Genomic DNA, 20,256 nt, shown 5'->3' on the forward strand with positions numbered 1-20,256 from the left:
AAAAAAATATAAAAAATAACGATATGCAGAATGCAAAACATATATGCATTAAAATCAAATGGGCTGCAGATACAGTACATAAGCCATTCAGACAAAAAGAACACAAAAGCACTAAAAATGCAGACAGCATAAAGAGTGAGCCATGCTTGTAGATGGGAATAGTTTAGTTGGACTGGATTAGGTTAAGTCATATTTTATACTGTCTGACCTTTTTGTGTAATTGTAGTGATTTTATGTGAATGCATTTGTCTTGGCCCTGTTTTTTTTTTGACCTGCAGCTTCATGCATCGAAATATGAAATTGGCATGTAATTTGCCTGCATGATAAAAACTGCTGAATGGCTGCCATTTGTAGAGTATTTCCCAATGTGGTTATGCTGTCAGGTCCATCCATATTGAGAAAAAAATGAACTGGATCTTGGAACCAAATGCTGTCTATGATGTATTTATTGATGCAGCTGAATAATCACATTTCTAGCCTCATCTTCAACCACTGATATTGCCTTCAACTTGAACAGCACTCTGAACAATAGAGTCTAAGATTAAAAATACAGAAATGTAGGAGACAGAAATACACACACTCACACTGCATGGACTCTCAGTCTAAGGTAGATGGGGCTATCTGTTGTTGTGAAGAGTTGAACACTTGTAATCAAGCAGGCATTAGGTGATCAGTATCTTACACCCACATTGCTCCTTGGTTTACTTCAGTGTAAGTTAGAAAGCAGGATTGATACCTACAGACACCCACACTCAAATAGTTTCATCAACATTAAATACAACATTAATCAAGGCTGATCAGCCGAATATTACACCTAGCTGCTACTGCTAATACTCCACTTTTACCAGTATTAATGACATTGTAGCTATAAATCTATCGTATTCATTTTTGTTGTTGCTCTGTTTGTTTCTATCCCTCTTCCTTCATATCCTCCTCTCCAAGCCCAGCACAGTTCAACAGATGGCTGTTTACCATGAGTCTGATTCTGTTTTAGTTTTCTGCCTCTTAAATTAAGTTGTTTCTTTGCTTATTGTTGCTTATTGCCAATAATGGATTCATGTTATGTCTTTATAACTAAGAGTTAGTCATTTACCTGAGCTTTGGTAAAGTGTCTTGAGATGCTTTGAATGGTGTACTCACCAATTTCTCAAACCATGTTGTTATCGCTATCAGAGACATAAAAATCATGGTATCACCATGATATGAGAACAACTATTTTCAAGGCATTTGACAGTAAACTAACCCTAATGCAACATCATTCTATGTTGCTGATTTTGTAACAATATATTCTGTTGCTTTATTGTTTAGGATATTAAATTAATGCATTTAGCTATTGTAATTTATCAGTAACTTAACATGCAGGCAGACATTTATGAGTCTGCAAATAAGATCTCATATATTGTAACTGTGAATAAAGTATAGAAGAATGAGTGTAAGAATACAGTAGCAGGATTAATAAAGGACCACATTGAATTGACGTCATGTATAACGTCAATGTCCTTAACAACAATCGTCAACGAGGACAAGGAGAAACTTCCAGAAAGAAAAGAGGGTGATTATCTCTGCACCAGCTGATCTCAGTAACCACATGTAGTCTTACTATGATTGGATATGAATATGTGAAGTCTTAATCAGAGCTGAAAATGGACCAGCGCCATAGAAAAGAAGGGACGAGGTCACATAGTTCCTTCAGTGCAGCCATCAGGGTGTGCTGGGAAATGTAATGAGACTCTGGTTCTCAGTCTGAAGTGGCTTTTTCTGGGTACAATGTTCCTTGTTCAGCGCTTCAAGTTAATAGTGACTTCATCTTGTAAATGAGCTTCATTAAAGGCACACGGCAGAGTTATTTAAGGAGTAATTGTTCATTTTTTCCTTCATGCTTTTGTCCTGGATGACCAAATATAGAAGATTCATAAATTGAAAATCAAATGTTCTTTTGGGCTGCACCTTTAAAGTTTTCCGTTACTGAATAGTACTTGTTATAAACTATATATATGTATATATATATATTTAACTAAATAAAAAAAGTGACAACTTAACAAGGGAAAAAAAACAAATATTAATGGAAATCAAAAATGCTGGTATAAAGTTTGCAGGTATAAAGTCTGTTTCTGGTGAGAAAGCTGAATGCTGGTTTCCTTCAACATTTCTCTTGATTTAAGAGGCAATGCTCAGAATTTCTGCAAGGCAATGAATACAAATGAAACATTGTCTGGTGCATATTCATTAAACAAAATGAATGTTTTACCCCACCAACTTTATCGTTTTTGACTTTTGTTTTATAACTTGGCTGGCATAGTTTAAAAGTTTTTCTTCTTAGAATTTAACTAGCATTTGAGTTTAGGATAAGACCTTCAGAACACTTTTCTCACCTTTTAGACTTACTATGTATACAGCTTAAACATTACGCAGCATTGATAAAGTTCAACCCAATAATTGTTTCAACACCCAAAAAAAAAATACTGAAAGGTTGCCTTTCATTGCTAATAATTCAAGATGAAAGGTAATCGTTTTTTTATAAACATATTACAAAATGTTAATAAAACTAAAGGTGTTTTTATAAAATTGCTAACCTTTTTGTGTATGATTTTAGGACCCAAATGCACAATTTTGGAGAAAGATAGTTGTGTTCAATAAGTAAAAAATCCCATCCTGACTTAAACCTAAGATTGAAAGTGCTTGGTTACTTTTTTCAGTTATTTAATTATGTGGTTTATAAAAATAAATTTTAGGCACAAAGTGTTATCGTTTGATCTTTACTCTGACTTTCTTTAGTCTCATATCTTGTGGGAAACGAATAAATCTATCTATTATTTGGACTGTTTTTTCCACCTCTCTTCATGCATTTTGTTACATGTTAACACTTAAAATGACTGCATGGTGAAAGGAAGAACTGATTCTTACAAACTAAAGTAAGTGTCACTTAAATATTTGATGCAATCAGTCCAACAACTGGGGAAAGACATTTCATTGATCTTTTTTAAACGAATGCACTGCTTCTCATATCTGTGCAGACTGACTGTTCATTTCAGTTTGGCACACATGAGGGCAGATCTACAAGTTTGTTGATCCCATTTCTTCATTTTTGGAGAAGACACCTTCATAATCTTTGGGACTCAGTTTGATGAGTTATGACACAGATGTTGATTGCCTGTAATGGGCCTGCACTTGATCAACTCTTTCTGACAGCTCTTCATGAATATTATGTCCTCAGTGTTTTATTGTGTCTGCACTGTTTAGTGATTCAAAGTGAAAGGGATAATGTACTGCACAGAATAGGCATAGAGGGTGTTTTTGTTCTTAGTCTGCAGCTTACATCTCAGCCAGATTTTCTGTCAGCTCTCTACCCAGTAATATCTTACCACATGAAATGTTCTATTATTGTAGGGGATTTTAATCGTGTGTTAAATCCATCCTTAGACAGTTCAAATGGCCCTTACAGTTTCTGCAGCAAAGCATGAGTTTCAGATGCAGTAATCAATCACAGATGTATGTCACACGGACAATCCAGACAGTGAGGAATATACTTTTTATTCAAACCCACATAATTCCTATTCTGGAAAAGACTGCATTTATATTTCCTCCAATCTTATCCTAAACGTACTTCACCATACTCAGGTTATTCTTGTGTGTGACCATGCAGCTGTCTCTACTGTATCTCCCTTCTAAAGCAAAATCTGAATTTGAATTGTTCACAGTTTAATTTTCCTCTCTTCCAGACAAGTTCAACGCATATGTGACTCTAAAGGTGCAAAATGTGAAGAGCACCACCATCACAGTCCGAGGGGACCAGCCATGCTGGGAACAAGACTTCATGTTGTGAGTATCAACTTGATGTTTTTTATTTTTTATTTTATTTTTTTATTTTTTGTTCCTTTAATGGAGAGATAGGACAGTGGGCAGAGATGGAAATCAGGGAGAGAGAGTAGGTAATGACATGCGGGAAAGGAGCCACAGGCCAGATTCGAATCCGAGCCACCCACGTCGAGGACTACAGCCTCCCAACGTGGGGCGCACGCACTAACCACTGCGTCACCAGCGCCCTAACTTAATGTTTTTATTACTTTAAAATGCAGAAATGATTTAGTTACAGAACACTACTTTTTATGCCACCTTGCAAGGGCAATAATTAGTCCGTTGCTTACATTCAGAAATCTGCGATTAAAAAGTTTAAACACATCATATCGCATGTGGACATAATGTATAAATAATTTATATCTTTTTGCCATCATCACACGTGTTACTTTTTGCTACCTTACATGAATTTGTCCCTCATATTGTAACAATTTAGATTTGAATGTGCAAAGTCTTTGGGGGATTAGACTCCATCGTGACGACTTCATGTACTCGGAAGGGTAATGAGGCCGACAGCAGGCTAGGAGACCCCCTTATGGAGTCTAGACACTGGTGGTGGTGAGAGGAATAGAGGCTATGATGATCCTGAATCTGGACTCTGCTGAGCTGGAATGGAGGTGACTGGGGCGGTGGTGGGTTGCAGCGTTTGCCCTGAAATGACAGAATGACTGTGGAAGAGAGAGAACTGTTTTAGCATTTTGCTGCAGCAGGATGATTGGTTGAGAGGGGTTGTGCCCGAATCTGGTTGGTTAATTACTTAAAGAATAAACGCCCATTATCAGCTTAACACCAAAGCAGGTAGACAGAGGAAGTATTTTAGGTTGAAGTGAAAGGATGAATGAATTTGTGAAAGAATATAACCAGTCTTCCTGTCTGAACTTACGCTGAGCTCCATTTTCATTGTTATCGCGAAATGAACATTCCTAACAAACACAATAAGTCTGAATTAATAGCAATAAACAAAAGGAAAGTTAATTTTTATAAAAAAGCAATGCCTTCTCGATAAACGTGCACAGCCATTGGCGGAAGGCCAGGGTGTATCTGCCAGGCTTCACACCATTTTGATGCAGTCAGATAAAGTTTAACATAGCTATCAGCTATTCTCACATCATGTAGCCAATCTACTGGTTAAAAAATAATTTGGATTGTTGTTGGGAGGGAGGGGGGGGGGGGTTGTGCTGTAAACACAGGTATTGTGTGTTAAGCATGAATAACAGCAGACATGATAACTGTTGTAAAATGCACTCTTTCATCTATATTCTCTTAATGTGCAGGACTATTTTGTACTCTCTACAATGCAAGTCCTGTCATAAGCTGTAAACAATTGGAGTTGTACAAGATTTGAATGTTCTGAAGGTAGCACTTCATAAAGCATAACACAACAATTGGCCAACCTCCATTATGCTATTTGCGATTTTCCACTATAGAACACAAGGGGGAAAAAACTGTGACCTTCATATTGCGCTGTTATCCAAAGTACTTTACAAGGTTATTACCGCTCTTTTCTCTATTTAATCACACATTTTAACATCAATGGCAGTGTACAGGTGGCTCAAAATTATACCTTTATCCTCACACATTATATATGTGTATTTCTGTCACACATTACCATGAAGTGCAATTTTCCACAAATAGACTGGGATGTACTGTAGATCATAGTTTGTTGGCTTTGATGCCCACCAGTGATGGGCAACATACTGTTTTATCATTGTTATTGTAACACAGTCATTTTAAGTCAATAAAATGGCATTGAACGAAACAAGGAAAAAAACATGTAAGAGCACAAACTCTGTAATTTAATCAATAACTAATTAAGTTTCAGTTTTGAACAATCTTTCTGTTTCTTTCTATGGCTTTTTACCTTTTGGCTCAACATGTTTTTTTTTAAGCAGCAACAGAGCCTTTTCTGTAACATCCTCTTGGGATGTGTTAAAACAAACGCAGTGAGAATGTGAAGCTCAAAGTGTGTGTCGCTCTTAGATGAAAATAGGCCAGGTATGGGCTGTTAACGTATTTGCTAGCTGGCTCTAATAGGTCTTACTGAAATTGAAAATGAGCGTCAGCCGCCTGTGGGACTCCAGTCTGTCCGGCTGGCACAGGCTGCTAAATGGGAATTTGTGGTTGGAGCAGGTAAGATGGCTGGAAAGTGAAATTACATGTCGAGCTCAGATAAGTGGATGAGTCAGTGATAAATCTAATGAATTGTCCAGACCAGTCCGATTCCATTGGGGAGAGGCAGTACAGATGTAGATGATTTGGAGATCCCACTTCAGTTTTGACGTAAGAAGAAGTAGTGCTTGTATCCACGTCCATGAATATTTTTTTTATTTTTTATTTAAATAGTATGGTCACTTGTTGGTGGAGAGAAATGCAAACAACAGAAAGCAGCAAAGAGAAAGCAGCAAAACAGGCTGGCAGAATTGATGTAGAGGCTTGGCCCGATATGGGGAAATTGTAGTATTCTGACTTTTTAAACATGTTTTCTGACCTGCTCATGCATTTTGGTTCTGTCCTACATACATAATGGTCTCTATCCATCCGTCTATATATTTGTGGATCAAAAAGGTTTTTTGCTCATCCTAAATTTGACATCCAAGGTAAATATAACTATTGTGTCATTTGTATTCTGAGACAAAATATTTCAAAATGAAGCAGGTTGAAAGTACAAAATATCGTTATTGTCTTACTAATATTTTTTATCAGCCCCTCAGCAGTGGTTTGTCAGATACCTTATAGCACGTAAAGAAACATAAGTAAAACCTCAAACTCTCTCTTTCTCTGTATGTCCATCTCTCTCTGTTACTCAGATGCACCCACATGTCTATTGTGTTATTATACTGTACATGATACACAGATCCCTCTTGCAGTCTGATCCCCTTGCACTTGATTAGAGGGATTGGAGAGACTGACTGTAGATCAACATGATTACATAAGAGTCTCCTCTCCACTCTATGCTACTCATAATCTCTGCTATTACGCTCCATAGCATCCAATCAATCTGTTAGTTTCACTTTCATCATGTCTCTGACAAATGACTGCCTTTAATACATCAAACTTTTCTGTACTTTCTTGTATGAGCACTGTTGAAGGAATAGGGATAAGACAGATAAAGGGGTAGATATGGATTTTTCATATTTTATAGCAAGAACCTGATTCAGGCAAAAAAAAAAAAAGGAGTTCAACTGCATTCAAATAACATCCAATAATAACTTAAATGATTGAAAGGCATTTATGATTCCACAGAAAGGAACCCCATGCCTCCCTGATAAATGGCTAAATTGCTCCTCAGCCTCATTTGCAGTGTTCAGGCTTGGTGGGGGTTCGTTGGGAAGTGGGGGGGAGTTGGTGGGGGCCAGCAGCAGTGTGCTTCAACTGAATTAAAATAGCATCTGACATAATCTTAAATAGGTCATATTATGCCCTTTTTGGGGTTCATATATTGAATCTATATACCTACTAAATTATGTTCACAATAGCTGAAGTTCAAAAAAAGTGTATGTTTTCATGTACTGCCGCTCCATGCACCTGCTTGCTTCTGACTCTACAATTCTACAATTCTACAATTCACTTAGCAGACAAGCGACGTACATCAGAGAGTAAGTACAACACAAGCAAGGATCTAGAGGGAATAATGGGAACAATGGGAAACTCTCTCTCTAAGGCTCTGAAGTGCCCACGTTCAGAGTCCCCATGTGTGGTTGGTCGGCTTGTCGCCTTTAATGCTTGAAAGGCATTTATGATACTATAAAAAAGAACACCATGCCCTCCTATGCTAAATGCCAAATTGCTTCTTAGCCTCATTATCAGCTTTTGTGTGATTATTAGTGCTACCTGTTACCCACATAGTATTGTTAATGATTTGATCAGAATTAGAGTAGCAGTAGTTAAAACAAGTCAGCAGAAATGAGAGTACACTGCGAAATGTTCCCCTCTAGAACTGATAGTCTGAAAATAAATCCATTAAGAGGCAAATTTTTCTGTTTCTTTTGTCACTTTTATTCAAATAAATAATTGTTACCTAAGAAGCTTTTAATTAAAGCAGTCAACAATGATTTTTGGTGTTGTGTTCTTCACACCATGGCCTTACACACACTTTAAGATAATGTTCCGACACAGGATACCACCATGAAAGATTGAAATCAAGGTTTGATGTTAAGCATTTGTGTGGTTAATTTCCTATTTTTGTTGTTTTTAAGCACTATTGCCAAGCTTTAAATAGTGCTGCAGCTGACTCTGAATCTTACACTTTACCTGACATGATAATGTTGTTCCATAAAGAGAAAGATGGACTGTAGGAGACAAAATGTGCCAATGTAGCTACGTTTTCAGTAAAAAAATACTAATAAAAATACTAATTAATAGGAATTGTGTCTTTTAATGCTTGTAGAAGGCTGTCTTCATTTAAAACGTTTTAAGTTAATATTTTGGCCTCCAAATACTGCACCTTGCTGATCCATTTGAGAAGGCTCTAAATGTTGGTGTCTATCCCTGAAGATGGCACAAGCGAAAAAAAAAGATGGTAGAAACAGGGTTTTTTTGTCATCCACATGTTGTAATTCTGTTTTTGGTAATAAACCAATTGCACAGGGTTTTTAAGATATAGTGTTAACATTTTCTGTCACCTTCTTAGAAACATGATTTGCAGCGTGTCACCATAAATCATTTTTACTTGGATACAAATGTTCGTGCAGCCAGTCATGTTGCTCTGAAACCACAGAAGGAAACCTTTTCCCAGCTGGTTGGTGGAGAGGCACTAAGGTCCCCCCAGATGTGCTCTCTGAATCCTTATGCTGGAAAATCAACTAAACCAGGAACAATCTCAATCTCTCCCCTGCTGATAACACACCCCTATTCTTTCAGACTGTTTGCAGCTGGCTCTTAACCTTTCTGAAATCCTGATTGTTTCAGCTGCATGCCATCCATTTAGAATGTAGATTTAACTTTCATCGCTTTTAAGTGTCTCTACTCAACTCAAGTAGATCAACAGGTAAATGATAGAAATGGTGAAGCTTAATTAGACATTTTCTCGCAGTGTGTGAACTGGAAGGTTTTCAGATGCAGGAAAAGTTTTGTATATCCAAATTGTGCTTCTGTTTGACTTTTCTAAATACAAACAAGACAAATTTCAAGGCCAAGGAGAATTTTTAGACCTCTCATTTCCCCTTGACCTTTATATGTCAGGGTGAAAAGCACTAAACTTCTTGTTACATTTTTAGCACTGTGTGTTTAGCAATATTAGCCTCATTTTTAAAGGGTTGTAACTTGTAATGATATCTACAATGACCATAATATATTATCAATAGAGACACAGTGCAATTAATAATTCCTGCCGCCACCACAGGGGAAAACAATCCATCACTCCGTTTGGTGTCAAAGTGCCTCGTTGACATCTTGACTGCCACCCAAATACAGAAAGATATTTAAAAGCTGCTGCTGTGAATCTGAAAACGGTTTAATCCTGACATATGAATGTATCCACTAAAAGGTTGAAGCTAAGCTATGCAAGGCCTTAGTGTGCAGGCATGCACAAACACACAGGGCTGATTTGCCATCTGTGACCATATACATCACCACCATCTTTCAATGACTATTATTCTGTGTTTGTGGCATATTTGGTGTGTTTTATGGGCACCAATAAATGCGTAAAAATGTTTATGATGCTTTAACAAGGTTGCTAATGTATTCCTGGAAACAACAGTTGTGCAGCCTGCTGCTATAATACATAACAACCAGCTGGATAAAATTGTCCTTTGGCATATTTACAGCTGTAAACAGTCATCTCTTTTTAACAGTTTTAACATATTACCGTGCTCATAAAGTAAACTTTTCACTGATTGGGAATAATTTCGATTTATTTCATTAATATCCACAATTTTAATGGCTCTTTCTAAAATCGTTGTCTTCTTATATTCTTGTTTTATTTTGCAAAGTTACCAAGAATATTCGTCAATCTTTATTTAGAACGCTTCAGACCATTTTTTTTGTCACTCTGCCTTTAAATCCTCTGTTGCCTCCTAATGTTTTCTACATCAATCTGATTGTTTTATAAATATATGGTCGTTGCCTTTGGCTTAATGTGTCTTGAGTGTGTATTTTCCTGTGTGTGGGGATGACTGATTGGTGGGTTGGTTGGCCAGTGGGATAAAAGGATAAGCAGTTGAATGTTGATCTGTCTGTACAGTCAGGGTCACTGGGTCTCACGTGCTCGTCTGTTCTCTTGTATCTTCTTATTCTTTTTTCTCTTACGGTTTCTCTTGTATCTTCTCTTGTCATCTGATTTTCACCCATTCTTCAAGTCTGCCAAAACTAGTGAGATGCATTGTGTTAGTTTTTGTTGTCTCTTGCTCCTGACTCTTTCCTTCCTCTCAGCTGGGCTTACATGTAACTAAAGGTTTAAATCTGTTGACCTGATTCCCAGTATCGTGTCAGAAGTCAGCAGGTTTCTGTCACTTCAGGTTCTTTCTGTCTACATGAGCTGCTCTGCCACAGTTCGGGGATTTCCTTAGAGGGGATAGTCACGTCTGTCTATTTACAAGTGATGAATGTAATGTTATAACAACTTGGTATTGTTGAGGTCAATCATGGTAACATAACTTACATGTGAAACTTCGGAAGTTTTTTTCTGCTCTTGTAGCTACTGTTGCTTAACAAACATAAAATAAGATTGACTACAGATGATGAACTGTGTAAAGTTAAAAAACAAACATACAGTTGAAGGCAAAAAGGCCAGAAAGTAAAAGAAGCTTCTGTGTTAAAAACAAAGTTCTACAATCACAGCTTGGTGTCAAAAGCAGAAGACACACATCTTTAAGATACACATTACTCATTAAGATACTCATTGCATTCCCATATTGTCCTGTTCTCTTTCCATCAGTAGAGCCACTGTTGAACCTGTCATACCTTAATTTAGTGCACTCACTATCTTCTCTAAGCAAAGCATGTCTTTGTTACCAAGAGACCTTATAAATTAGGTTAAAAACAGTGTTACTGATTTGCATCTCTGGAAAAAGAGTGGATTATTTCCAGTGGTGTGAAAAACATTCATCATAGAGAGTAAATACAGCTGGACACAACTAGCCTCTGGCCCATAACACAAGCTGGCCTTGACCCATTTAATTAATACAATAACTGATTCCAGTTTAGTTTATTGTTTAGTTTGTCAGGGACAATGAACAAAATATACATTCATCTCAATTAATGAGAGGAGATGCATTGCACCATGCAGATTTAGCTGATCAGCTAGATTCTATCTGCAGTCCCTGGGTGATTATATAATAATATATAATATGACAAGTCTTACGGACTCATGAATGTTGCAGGACAAAAATACACAATTAAACAATATTGAGCAGCAGGAAATGTAGTGTGTTTTACCTTTACAGTAATGGATATTTTATGAAACAAGTTAATTTATCAAGAAATTTAATTTCAATCATTGATTTGCAATTTGGAAGATCTGTGTTCCTTTATATGTGAAACTTTTACTTACAGCATTGTGTTAAAAGCTGAATGTTTAAGAAAAAAAAGGTGCAGGCACATGTTGAAGTGCCCTGATCCTCCGGGTCCATCATTTCTATCAAACCTCCACATCACCACACAAGCTTGCACCTCCTCCTCTTATCCCTCCTTTTTTTTTCAATTTATTTCTTTGCTATTTAACACTAAATGCTGTATGTGTGTGTGTGTGTGTGTGTGTGTGTGTGTGTGTGTGTGTGTGTGTGTGTGTGTGTGTGTGTCTATGTGCATGTGTCTGTGTGATGTCTGAGTTATAAAAATACACCATGTCATTCCCAGTTACAACACAAACCATTCCCTCAATAATGGATGGACTTTGATGGGGGGCAGATGCCAGAGAGTCGTAAGATTTCTCTCTGTGTCTGTGTGTGTGTGTGTGTGTGTGTGTGTGTGTGTGTGTGTGTGTGTGTGTGTGTGTGTGTCTGTGTCTCTCTCTCTCTATCTTTCTCTCTCTCTCACTCACAAACCGACACACACAACACACACAGAACCCACACACAAGCACTGCGAGTCAGAGTCAGAATGCTTTTATGGACATGGCTTCTATTTTTAAGCGTTTGCATTTTTTATGTCTTGCGGTTTCTATAAAAAAAATACAAATAATAATTTGTGTTTCTTAATTTTTTTATTCTTTGAGCCAGTTTATTCAGGTTCTTCAGGTTCTTCCTGAATAAGCTTCCTTATCCAACTGGTAGAATCCTTGATGGTTTTTGGGGACTTGTGCACTACATTAATAAGGGGTACCACTGCCACTGTGGGAGGCAAAGGAGCAGCTCAACACTGAGCAGGAGACAGCAGGAAAGACTGTAGCTAAACACTGAGGCTGAGATACTGTATAGCGGCTAATAGAACTGAGAAGCTGATAATGTAACTCTAAGACTGTTCTCATCATGTCATGAGTAGCAAAACGTATAAGTTGTGAGTATAGTGTTTTTGGGTAATAAAAAGGGAAGGACCTGGCAGAGGGCAAACTCTTAAAGTGAGGTTTTATTAGAGTGCTTAGTGAGTAGTTGTGATGAAAAAATATAAAGAAAAGACAAATCAAAAGAACAACTTTAGATGAAGGTACTGTGTTCATTGCATTAAAACACAATTGCTTTAGCTTGGGCACTAAAACTACTTGGTCAGGGTAAGACTACCTTCATGATTTTGACTTGAATACCAAGTCAAAGTGGTGACTTCAGATGTTTCACACTCAGTTTTTGTTCTATGTTATACCAGTGTAAGGTGAAAGACTGACTAAAATCCGCTGGTAAAAGCCTAAAATGTCCCTGCTAATTACACTGGAGCCTATGCGTTTCACTTTTCCCCAATATAGGAAGCTACAAGGACAGTATGATTTATTTAACATTGGTTGTAGCACTGTTACAATATACTAACAAAGACTTTGCAGTAGTAGTAGATGAAGAATATTTATCTACAGAGCACATTAATACAGAAAGCAACACAATGTGCTTCACAGGAGCAAATACATGTACAGAAACATAAAATACAAACAGGAGGAAAAGCACAAACAAGCAGATTAGGTGTATGCACAAGCAATTCAAGTGCCCAGTGGTTCTGTTAAACACACAGTGTAGCCCAACCTGCTTAAAAACTAATGACTATTAAAAACCCAGATTGATCAACCTAATAAAATAGTTCAGTGTTCGGATGTCTCTCATAATGCTTAGTAGGGCATTCAACCTTTTTTTAAAAAAAAGAAGCTAAAGGCTGCTTCACCTACGTTCAATCTTATCAGAAGGACCCCACTAGCTGAAGATCTAAGGCTTTTTGTGGGCTCGTATGGTTAATTATACAAGCATGTAAACGAGCACAAACATGAATGAAGATGGTTATTGGTAATCATGCTAAAATGTAGGAGCATTTTGTGACTTGTTGCCTAGCAAGCTGGCCGCTTTTATTTTACACACACACACACACACACACACACACACACACACACACACACACACACACACACACACACACACACACACACACACACACACACACGCACACACCGCTTCACTCCATCATCCCAGCTGTGAAGTGTGATCAGAGATGACTGACAGTCAAACTGAGCAGGATGAATATGAATGGAGCTGTGAATGTGAATATGCAGATGAGGAGGAGACACAGTTCGCCTTCTGTCTTCCTTCAGACAGATCTGTCACAAAATGACGCCTTTCATCCTTCATCCACTTTACTTTAGGAGAAGACTCGCAGACTCACTGACCTGATGGCAGTGTGAATAAAACCACAGGTCAAGTATGGACCATATTTTAGTTTTCGTTTGAGTGAGAGCAGCTAACATCTGTCACATGATGATTTATAGTTCAGATTACTTTGTTGTAGGAATTTTTGACAAAGAAACAGTGTTTGTGTGGTGACTTACGTTCATAAATCAGTGTATGGATGAAGAAGTTGGGATCAAATGTTTTTAAAAAAAACAGCAAAAAAGGATCACACTCGACATTGAATAAAGTTCCAGGTGCCCGACCGCAACAAGACTTAAATAGAGACAAAAAAGTCAGCACACTAAATGTCCTAAAAGTAACTTTTTATCTGGGCAAGAGCAGCGTGCAAACAAACAACGGACGCGTTTCAGCACTAGGCACTATACCGCACTGGGCTTTCATCAGCGTATGCGACATTTAGTGTGCTGACTTTTTTGTCTCAGGATAAAATGTTTTTAAGTCTGCAACATTTATGAAATTGGTGATTTATGAAGCAAAGACTTTTCAAGAAATAAATCTTATAGAATTTAAATATAAGTACAAACATGCCAGTGCAAAGTTTGCCGTAATTTTTAACCAACTTTTCTTTGCATTCAAATTTGGAAAACACCTTAATGAGATATCAAGGCATTTCTTTATATAATAGCTCATGAAACTCCAATGAAACCAAACCTACTGCCTTGTTTTATCAATACAGTTAGTTAAAAAAACAATTTAGGCTTTCTTTACATTACAGTATATCCGTTCAAACCCCAAATCTCTGCTGCGTTCTCTCATAATGCTGTTGTTTACGTTTTTTGGAAGTGTTCCCTTCAGTTGAGTTTATTCTTGCTCCAAAGCTGGAGGTCACCGCGGGGCAAACTATTGGTTTACAGACTTCTTTTGAAGTTTTGCATCAAGCCATCACTATCTTGTTTGTGGGGGCTGCTGCTTCTCTGAAAGGCAGCAGGGTTATGATTTGACCAAAGATAGCCACCCTCGAAGGCACACCCTACTTTATTGCCTTATTTACTCTGAAGTGAAGTGTAATTTACAAAATAAACTCATTATGTACTTAAGACTTGAAACTAGCGATTGAAACACTAAATCTATTAGAAAAAGGCTTCAGATAGGAAGCAAGCTCACTCCAAGTCTTCTATACAATTACTTCTACGATATTTTATTCCTCTTGTAAAGAAATCAAAGTATCGCTTTTTGATTTATAACCTCAGAAGCTTCTCGCTTCTTTATTTCTTCTCTTTTCTTTGTTTTATGTTTATGTTTAATTACTATCTTACAACGATTGCAGCAAAGGGGCTGCATCCTGTTCTTCAAAGTCTGAATAGACAAAGAAAAGAGCCCAACCGTCATAATTTATTATCACATCTGAGACTTATTTTGCAGTTTTGATACCAGGTTTAAACTTTGGTCTGTATTTAACATTCGTGTGTTTGTGTTTCTACAGCGAGATCAGTCATCTGGAGTCTGGTCTGGTGGTGGAGCTGTGGAATAAAGGTTTGATCTGGGACACTATGATCGGCACAGCGCTGATACCTCTAGACACAATTCAACAATCTGACCAGGTAACACACCTTCATTGTTTGAATCTTACAAACATCAACACAAGGGATTAAAGTTCATCAAAAACTGTTATACAAGATTTTGGCAAATAAGTTAATTTGAAACAGAAATGTATATGTTTGAATTTAAAATGATCTCAGGTTGAGGTCCTTTTTACCATATAAACCACTTGCATGTTTGTCAGCAAACCACCTTTTCAGATAAGTTCATATCTTTTCATCTGTCTTAAAACAACACACGCTCATATGAGATGCAAGTGTTGCTGGCTGTAATGCTGTTCTTACCTAACCTGTTTCAACAGTTTACATTTCCTTCTTCCACAAGAAAAAACAGACAGGAGTTGATTTGAGTAGCTCAAATCATGTGCTTTATCTTCAAGAGTTACAATCTTCTTTGTATTTCCAGACAGCAGTTTCTTGCTAAGCTGAAGCAGAGGAAAATTAACTCAAAAGAGGCAATTTCATAAAAACAGTCGATCTGATAAACTCAGGGAAGGGTTTCATAAGCTTCAGAAGAAACTGAACCACACAGTGTTATAGTGTGCTATAGACACAAACACACACACACACAAATAGGTCTGCCATTTTTACGCAACCATGTTTATGAAGTTCTATACAGAAATAGTTGCACAACACCAGTACAAAAGAGAAACTCTTTATTCTCTCAACACCAGACTATGGCAAAGAACTTGTTTCATATTGTAGTCATCAACAACACCGTGGATGAACATTTAGACAATAAAGTATCCTTAAATTATGTTATGGTATTTTTGTAATGAAGTTAAAAACAGCCACAGCATAAAGCCTGACAGCACAGTGATATGCAGTTATCTAATCAAACAGCTCAGTTTTTACTTAGAAAAACTCCTTATCGAGAATATAGAGAACTTTTTCCATCAGACATGTCCTTGACTGGAAGCAGGCCATAGCATGCATGTTACACACACACATAACCTACAATATCATGAATGTGTGTAAACACACGCTAACACAGAGTGTCGTGCAGTTCCTTCTCTATGAACCCCTGATTACAGATTCATTTTCATGCTAGAATATTTACATTTAACGTTATAATGTTTATTGGAGACATCCTGTCTGGTTAGTTATTACTGAATGTATTATATCATTACATTTCCACAAATAAAAAGTGCAACTCCCACATTTCTTAATAACCACCGCAATGTGATATTTATTACAAAATACTGCAGATTATTACCAAAACTGATTGTTATTACATAATGAAGTGAAAATGTCATTTCAGTCACTTTAGATAAATCCATTTTTGAGCTAAATGAGTGGTGTTTTTTTTAGGATTTGTTTTTGGGTGGGAAAGGAGACACAGGCAACCCGGGAAAGCCCACTTTGAGAACTGTATGTCATGATCGGTTGAAGAAATAAAGGAGGTGGACCCAATTGCAGATACAAAGACAACTAAATTTATTAAACAAAAAGCCAAAGGCAAACAGAACTCACTAATTCACAATGTTCAACAAAAATCCATAAGGGGAAAACATGGAGCCACGAGGAAACACTAAAAACACTGGAAACTCTGACAGACTGACTAACTACACTCTACTTACAACAATGATCTGACAACACGAGGGAAGGAACACAGAGACCATAGACACAGGGGTAATCAAACACAGGTGTTACTAATAACACAGGTGAAGACAATGAGGGCAATCAACACTGAGGGAAACACACCGAGGAAGGAATACAATACAAACTAAATCAAGAAACACTAAAGACACACAGAACTCAAGAATGTAACAAAACACACTAGAACATAAACACTAGGATACGAAGTTACAAAATAACACATGAAACATTAAAGACTAACCTAGAAAACACACAAGAGAAACACCATCAGGGAAGAATGAGAGCTAAAAACAAGAAAATCTAAACTCTGAAAATCTACAAAATAAGAAACCAAATCATGACACTGTAGCCACTACTATGCCACTATTGCTCCAAATTAGTCTGTTTTTATGATTTATATTCATAGCTTTTCCTTAACAAGCTTAACCACATGTAAACAAACAGTCAGACCTTGAGCTTCATTGGAATTGACTAAATTGAATATTATTATGTTAAAATGAAATATCACTTTGTAAACTGATGCAGTGCTTGTTATGCCCATTAAAATGGCAAAAACGGTTTGAATTGTTTCCAGTTCAGATCAGTTTTTTTTTTGCTCATGGCTTTTTTTTTTTCAAGCATGGTTGCTTGTATGATGTCACTCCTGCAATTTTCCTTTCATAATTATATGTCTTAGCTTAGTCTACAATTCAGTGACAGGAGGGACAGCAGAATGAACTGACATCCTTCATTTTTGGCTATTGTGTGTCTGCTCATGAAAGATAATTGAAATCAACAAATGAAATAAACAATAATAATGAATAAAGTATGTGCTGCTCCGACTGCTGCTTAAGCAAACCAGAATCCTAGAGACAGACTCCTTCCTCCACCACCGCTTACCTATTAAGAAAACACCATCTTTACCTGTTATCTGAGAGTAGCTCTCTCACAGGTTGGCAGTCAGCAGACGTGGCTAACTGATTGTTGCAGGCAGACTTGTCTTGCCTTGAGCCCTATTACCTTTCTCTGCAGAGTTTTAAAGTGAAGCAGCAGCACACATGTAGTCATTAATAATGCAGGCCGCAGTGCTTTACTTGTCTTCCCAGTTTGGGGTTGATTAAACGCTGACCCTCATTTAACCGGGTCTGAACTAGCAGAGTTGTTTCTCACATCTTCATCTTTTCATCTTTTCATCTTTCATGGTTTGTTCGGTGACATCCCTGCTCATCCCACCTCAATTACCACAAAGTTGCTCTGATTCTCAGTGAGGAAATGTTCTGTCTTTCTCTGATTTCTTTCCTGTCCCTCTTTTCTCACTGTTTATCATTTCAGGAGGGTCCAGGAAAGTGGACGTCATTGGACTCAGAGGTGTTAATGAGGGAGGATGAGATTTGTGGAACGACCAACCCAACACAACACCAAGTGCTGCTGGACACCCGCTTCGAGTTGCCCTTTGGTTGGTTCAAAACCACACTTAAATACATTTATAAATCACATATAACCAGAAGTTGATGCAGCAATAGAGCATGTTTGGTTGAATAGAATTTTTTAATTGATCACGATACTGTTTGAGCTCTTGGTAAATGTTGAGACGGCCAGTAAAGAATAAAAACAACACTAACCGTTAATATTTTTCCCTAACAGTTTGTCATGAAAACCGTAGAATAATAGGATGAACATGAACACTCCAATTATGAATTTCTACTGTTCTACGGTTATACAGATCAAATATTCAACATAACATGAATATGGGAGATATTCTGAGCTACTGTTAAGCGTAGCAGTCTTAAAAAATACAAATAATAAACCTTTTTTGAATATCTTTCATCAAATAAATTCAGCTTTATGTGCTCCACACTGAGGGAAATACATGCATGTGCACATCAAATCAGGGATAAAGTGACATCATAATGTAAATTGAGGGAAACAAAGAAACACGAACCAGGAAACCTCCATGTGTTTCGCACAACAATGATTTTCATGTAGTTGTTAGACTCACTTGATACAGGACAGTTTAATTCCGATAACAACTAGACATTGGGCTGTTATTGTTCATCCCCATGGGCTTCTTTTCTTGTAAAACCTGTGATGAATTAGAGTTTGTGGAAGTACTGGGGTACATGAAGATCTTTGAACAATTTCATCTCGGGCAACACATTTGATCTTTGACACATATTGTCAATCGATCCTCACCACACAGTTTATTTGTATTCTTCTCTTGTATTTCTACTCAGTTTGCTGCCTTTCATTGTGAAGTTTTGTTTCCTCCGCATGCCCTTATAGCTTCTTTTTAAAAACTCTGCTCCTAAGTGGTCACTATCTCTCCTCTCTGTCTGCCTGACGGTCTGTTTACTTACATTCACCTCATGTCAGGATGGCTCTGGTTCTTACTGCTGTCTGCTCCTCTTTGACATAAAGGTCAGGGCCTGAAGATGGAGATAAGATAATAGCTGTCCTATTTCAACAAACCTTGACAAATCATTTTTAAAGTAAATAGTTCAGGTAATTATCATCCATTTTCCAATATCAGAACAAATCAATAGTGAGTTGCACCTTTTCAGTCATCACTTACGACGACATAAAAAACACCACACATTTACAAATGCCTGTTTAAATTGAGATGTTATAATTGTATCTTAAATCTGCTTAGAAATAATTTAAAAAATAGTCTTTTCGTACTGAAATCTAAATGAGTTCTTGAGGATTAAAGTTATTGAAAGAGGAACATTTGACCCTGTTTCTTACCAGGTTATTTCATTATACTCATAACCATACTTTGAAAAACTCATACTCATATTATTGAATATCTGGGTGGTCACAAGTTTTTTTTTTGTCATATTAGTATAGTCATATTATCAAGTAAAAAGTTGATGTTAAAAGTAGACAATAGGAGCTGTGGCTTTACTATGACAGACTGTGACTGTTGGCTGTTATCATATTTAATATTTCTCAATACACTGTAAACTGTATTTACAGCATATAAGTGACAGAATAACATGTTTATTTTACAAAGGAAGTATGCAGACTTAGTTGTTCTTATTGTTTTATTTTCTTAACTTCAGAGAACCGCTGAAGCCCCTGGTGTAGTTTTAAATTCTATTTCTGGGCCACCCAGAGGGAAACCTCCTCATCAGATATTAAACACACATGAATATAAGATGGGTGGGAAAATACAGGATGGGACAGGGAGCATGGAGGACGTTCGGCAGAGGAAAGGGTGGAGTCAGAGTGTCTCTCAGGGTCTGTCTTTTCTTCTTGCACTTTGCCTCACTTTTGCTCTGTCATTCTGCCTCCATTATTTAATGTTGTTCTCCCTCTATTCTACCAACCATTCCTCCACCTATACCTCCACTCCATGTGTATTTCCTCCTTTTCCCATCTTTCACCACCATCTCTTACTCTCTCCTCTAGATATCCTCTCGGAAATTTTCACACTTTAATCCATCTTTTACTTCTGTCCCATCCATCTGTCCAGATATCCCAGACGACGAGGCTCAGTACTGGACCAGTAAACTGGAGCGGATCAACAC

General features: G+C 37.3%; 1 protein-coding gene across 1 annotated transcript in view; it reads left to right on the forward strand.

The window, feature by feature from the left end:
* LOC114920573 (protein unc-13 homolog B-like) overlaps window positions 1-19,799 on the forward strand; it is a 41,286-nt gene extending 21,487 nt beyond the window's left edge. Inside the window, exons 3-6 of the mRNA XM_065962035.1 lie at window positions 3,720-3,819; window positions 15,034-15,151; window positions 18,059-18,182; window positions 19,789-19,799. Of these exons, the coding sequence (XP_065818107.1) occupies window positions 3,720-3,819; window positions 15,034-15,151; window positions 18,059-18,182; window positions 19,789-19,799 (353 nt within the window). The remainder of the gene's footprint in view (window positions 1-3,719; window positions 3,820-15,033; window positions 15,152-18,058; window positions 18,183-19,788) is intronic.
* The last annotated feature ends 457 nt before the right edge of the window (window positions 19,800-20,256 follow it).

The sequence above is a fragment of the Labrus bergylta genome, chromosome 2 (assembly GCF_963930695.1).
Source record: "Labrus bergylta chromosome 2, fLabBer1.1, whole genome shotgun sequence".
Taxonomy (NCBI): Eukaryota; Metazoa; Chordata; class Actinopteri; order Labriformes; family Labridae; genus Labrus; species Labrus bergylta.